Source organism: Stegastes partitus, unplaced genomic scaffold (assembly GCF_000690725.1).
Source record: "Stegastes partitus isolate 25-593 unplaced genomic scaffold, Stegastes_partitus-1.0.2 Scaffold717, whole genome shotgun sequence".
Lineage (NCBI taxonomy): Eukaryota > Metazoa > Chordata > Actinopteri > Pomacentridae > Stegastes > Stegastes partitus.
In genome coordinates, this window is record NW_007578448.1 from 141,787 (window position 1) to 147,340 (window position 5,554).

A 5,554-nucleotide genomic window follows, 5' to 3' on the forward strand; every position below is an offset into this window, starting at 1 on the left:
GTCACGGTAGCTACGTCCATCTTTTATACAGTCTATGCTCAAAGCACAAAGGTCCGTAGTCAACTGGCTGGTCTGTGGAATAATCCACTGGCGCTGGAGCACAGGTGGAGGCAGGATTTATCCAGCACTGATGACCGATGAGCCTCAGATGTGGAGGAGAGTGAACAAGTCCTCTCCCGTCCAAAAGCCCCGCCCAGTCCGCAACACACAAGCACATGGACTCAAACATGTTCCACAATAAACACTGGGATCACCACATCTCGCCCACTTTTGCTAATTTTTCAACTGGTGTCAAAGGTCACGTAACCAGCGGCGTCTGTGCTGCGTTGTGATGAACTGAACACAGATCCTTCTGGAGGTGATCTCCGTTTATTGACACACTTGACGGACGATAAAACGAACACAAAATCCGCTGTCAGTCTGAACTCGTACTGCTACAGAAATTAAATGATAGAACAACATATTAGAACTGAGAAAGTAAACTTATAAACGGAATTATGTACATAAGTTGACACACAGACAACAGCAGCACAGTCCGGCTTACCTCTCCCATCGGATACGTGTTCAAAAGGGGAGAGGCAAGGCGGGAAAAACACATTTATGAGGGTACGGTGGGCAACCAAAAACAAACATGGGGTAGTGAGACCCCCAAGTGAAAGGTTCTACACCAGGGGTTGGCAATCCTGGTCCTCGAGGGCCACAATCCTGCATGTTTTAGATGTTTTCCTTCTTCCAGCACACCTGATTCAAATGATCAGCTCATCATCAAGCTCTGCAGAAGCCTGAGAACGATCCTGATGGTTTGAATCAGGTGTGTTGGAAGAAGGACACATCTAAAACATGCAGGATTGTGGCCCTCGAGGACCAGGATTGGAGACCCCTGTTCCACGCCAAAACCAAAGGTAGATTAGATTTTGTGGAATTCTATTAATTAAAAGTAATAACAGTAAAATAACAGTAAATTAAAATATATATAATACAATATGTATAACTAATAAAACAATGCATATATATATTTAATATAAAACTGCTGCTGATACTATTCCAGTCACACCGGCAACGTGACGAGACGTTACGGCGCTACAGGTTTATTCACGTACAAGTTAAAGAAACGAGTAGAAACATGAGATGTGGGCGGTCACAGCTTCATGTTTCCTTCATAAAAGAGATAAAATGTAAAAGAACCTAAATAAAAGAGAAACTCTGCTGGAATAAAAATTCAAATTAAAGTCAGCCGTGATAATAGAAATAAGTTCTGCTGGATGATAATCAGGTGAAATGAAATAAAGTAGGTCAGCGAGAGTTTAATTTCTAATTTCATTTACAGAAGCTCGTATTCACCGGAGAGAAAAATGCTTCATTTTCCTCCTTCAACTCAAACCCAGAAGCAGGAGCGTCAGCCAGACGTTAAACAGCCTCCTCAGAAGTTTTTCCTCAGTTTTCTGTCAGTTCAGCTCGTGATCAATACCCGATTCATATTTGATGCCGTGGATCCAGTCCTGTAGCGTGTGATGAGCACATCCACGTGTTAAGTGGATGCCAGCAGCAGCTCCAGCAGCATACAGAGTGGAGGAACAACAAGTCTGCAGCTTGTACGTCGTGTTTTATTCATGCAGAGAAAGTTTACCGAGCTGCACATATGCACAGGCTGGGAGATTACCGACTAGCCTCCCTTGTTGTGCAGCTTCACTGGAGCAGGGGACAACTGGAATGCCAAAAAAAAAAAAAGTCCCAGTAGCTGCTGAAATAAACTGAGAGAATCCACATCACAGTGTTCTTCAGCTGTTTCCCTGCAGTGCCGTGTTAGCTGAAGGGTGAAGCTGCAGCCGTCTGCTCTGTGTGCAGGTGAAAGACAAGAGGCGGTCGCCCCCGTCTGCCAGGTCGCCCTCCGCCCCACAGAGGAACCCTCACCACAGCGGCGCCGCGGACGAGCAGGAGAGTCCCGAGAGAGTGGTGAGAAAGTCCTACACGGCACGGTCCGGCGTTACAACAGGAAGCACGGCAGAGGGTCACACTAGTGTGCACACGTCTGCTGGGAGGTGGTCTGGATGGAAGCATGCTGGTGATGCTGCAGAGTGTTGAGAAGGAAAAAAAGTCTGAGGCATCTAGAAGTAAATTAGACCTCACTGGTTGTCATTATTCTTAGTAGCTGCGTTAGAGGTGAGACGTTTATCTTCTCTGGAAATGTGAGAGGCTGCAAAAACTAAATGCTCCACGAGTCCTGATCGCCAATCAATCAATAATCCTCCTGTGTGTCCTGCAGCTGGATACAATATGCATCACATCTGTTCACAGACACAGCTTCAGCCTTATTGTCCTGCCTCTTTAATCAGCATTCAGCTGCTGTAACATGTAAATACATCCAGTGGACGATCAATAAAGTTGATCTCCAGGCGACCAGAGGATGCACTGACATGAAAGTGAATCCAGATGCAGCCCGCTGGCTCGTGCTGATCCGTTAGCTTCTCCTCCGGCACCACCAGGAGCAATAATATTTAGCATTTTTGACAAAAAAAACCTGCAGAATTAACGACATTTTCATCAACTAGAGCTGCCCCAGGTAGTCGAGGTGAGCATGTTGAGAGCGAGGAAGAAATTTGGTGCAGCTTGATGCAAATTTCGGTGGATTTGTTTGCAGAAATGCAACATAATGTGTAGAATTTTGTAATTATTGGTATAAAATCATCATGTTTACATCATAATATCTGTAGACTTGCATGATGCATCTTTAGCCCAGATAAATGAACCAAGCAGTCAGAGTTTTAGAGGTGGTTTTCTTCGGTTTTAGCAGCTGCTGTAGGTTCTCCTACAGGCTTGGAAAGGAGGACGAGGCGAGTAATCCACAATCTCACCGCTATTTGTTACGAAACATGATATATTAATCCTTTAGCTGTGAGAAATACATAGTAGTGATGATAAAAGTGCAGAAAAATTATGAAAATATTAAATTTTCCTTCAGTTTCACAGTATCACACACATCTGGTGCACTTTAAACACACAACATTTGCACGTTTTTACGATGCTAGCAGGTGGATTTAGTTCATTTCGGTCTGAGTGAAGCTTGTTGTTTCGTCGTCATGCTAAGCTAAGCTAATTTCAGAGCTTTTGTCATGTGCAGAGTGTAAACAGGCGTCCGTGGCTCACCTCAAAGCTAAACCTAATTTGCGATAATTTGATAGTAACTTGGATGATCCTCGTTGTGATTGACTTTATCCGGACAGAGAAGCCGGTCAGACCTCAGGACCCTGAACGCTGCAGAAAACGTTGATGTTTGTATGAGCTACCGTGTTGTTGTTGTTGTTGTTGTTGTTGTTGTTGTTGTGTTATACTCGGAGAGGAGAAGCCGGCGTTGAGGTCGAGGACCTCTGCAGCCGGCGGCTCCACACAAACACAGAGACAATAGTGGAGGCCTGATCTGCTGAGCTCATTGTCCACCACATAAACAAGCTTTCACTTCTCCCACATCAGCACAAGTCTTTTCATGCAGCAGCAGGTGACTGGACACAAAAAACAAAACGTGTGAACGCGGCGGATCTGAATCAGCCACAGGTGCCGGGACTCGTGTAAACACTCGTCACCTCATTCCTGGATGAAAAGCAGAACGCTGGCAGCTTTGGTTTTAGGACGGAGCGGCTGCTGGTGGAGACGGTGGCGCCTGCAGGTGGCGCTAAATAGCTGCTGATGCTAACAGGCTAAGTGGACGTTGTCACACTAAAGCAATGCAGCAAAAAGCTAAAATGACTTTAATGTGACTTTCATAATGCGATGCATTTGATTGCATTGCGTTTTCTTTTGCCCCTGCTGCCTTTGCTCTGCTTAACAAGTAGATCTACTTCCTGTTTGATTTATTTATCGTCGTCTCTTTGCTCTTTATTGTTGTTTCTGTGCGATTCTTGCACAGATTGATTGTTTTACATAACAGATTACCCCACAGGGATTAAAAAGACTCCTTGAACCTTAAATATTGTATTTTATGAACATTAAATAGATTTAGACGTCACAGAGCTTTCAGGTGTTAAAGTTAGAAGTTTTTATATTGACACACTTTTTAGTGAAATGTGAAATATTTCATTTTATCTCATGTTTCAGCTGCAATATTTTATTATCATGTGGGATTTTCTACTTCGTTACCTCAGTTTAAGTGTCAGCATTATTTTTTATTGTTCTATTCTAACTTTGTTTTAGCTGCTTATTGATTTTCTACTTTTTCGGCATCACGTCTTATCCTATTGTGTAGATCGTTTTTATGAAACGTAATGCATTAATGAAGATTACACCTTTAAATGAAAATTTAAACCACAAAAATGTGCCTGTGTTGTAAAGCCACATATGATTTATATTACTTATTTGAAAAACAGTTGTTAAATTTCCAGAAATTTGATTTCTTCATTTATAAATTCGAGCTAAAATTTAGTTGTTGTTTTTTTGGGTTTTTTTTTAGAAATACTTTAAACTAGTTATCAAATCTTGTTGTTTCAGTCGGTTTAGACACAAAACCAAACTCTTCCCTTTATTATTGTTTTAAATCAAGGGAACAAAAATGATAATTCATTAATTAAATCAGTAAAAACTGCCATCAGTTTAATGCAGTTGTGGCCGTTTTAGCATAAAAACAAACACGCAAAGAATAAAATAATGGAAAAATAAGAATAAAATGACAAAATAATTAAATTTTTTTATATTTAATTTAATATTTTACCAACAGCGAGGACATTTACTTTAACCTCTTTTACTGTCATTATCTAATAACTATAATCCCATGTGTGTGCACGATTAAGAAATGCCTAAAAATCATTTTAAACACCATTTTTTCACCCATGATCGGTTGATTCTGTCTTTTCTAAGGCGTCCTGACGTCCTCCTCCACTACAGACCTCCTCGTATATCTGTGTCATGTGTGCTTTCTGACCTGCAGGTGCAGAAGGAGAAGCTCCATGCAGAGCTGAAGCAGGTGTTGAGTCAGAAACGAAGCCATCTGAGAGAGTCGACCTGCCAACTGGCCCAACCGGAGATGGACTCGGAGCCGACAGAGGAGCAGACAGTAAGCTCTGACGTGACTTTACAGGCTGATGTCGGTATTATTTAAACCACCAGAGCGCTCCGATTACTCACCGTAAACCACGGAGACGACAGGAGACGCACACTTGAACACAAAATCATTTCAAGGTTGATATAAAACTCACTTTTTCCTTCCTCAGTCTTCTACCCGTGTTGTTTTTTTTTCCTTCGGTCAGTCTCTGGAACAAGTGAGTGTAGTCCAAGAATAGGACGACCTTTCCTCCTTGACAGCTTAATGGATAAAACGGATTCAGACGTAAAGTGTGAGGTGACAAATAACTGTACACTAAGATTTCACACTCGCCCGAGCAAGAACAACAAGTTGTGAAGCGGTGTTGATGCTCTTCTGCTTTTAAAGCAGCTTTTAATCTGCACAAAAAAGGAAAAAAAATGTTTCCCTTGTTACACGAGCTGTAGTTTACAGGTGATGGTTTAAATTCTGTTGACAGGTCAGCCTGTAAAAGTATTTACCTCCTTGGAAGTTTCCTCTTTTATC

The 5,554-nt window shown here is 42.1% G+C and overlaps 1 protein-coding gene across 1 annotated transcript in view; it reads left to right on the plus strand.

The window, feature by feature from the left end:
• Nucleotides 1-5,554, plus strand: part of prx (periaxin) — a 39,527-nt gene that overhangs the window by 14,779 nt on the left and 19,194 nt on the right. The window contains exons 2-4 of the mRNA XM_008291103.1: nt 1,846-1,953; nt 4,916-5,041; nt 5,508-5,515. Of these exons, the coding sequence (XP_008289325.1) occupies nt 1,846-1,953; nt 4,916-5,041; nt 5,508-5,515 (242 nt within the window). The remainder of the gene's footprint in view (nt 1-1,845; nt 1,954-4,915; nt 5,042-5,507; nt 5,516-5,554) is intronic.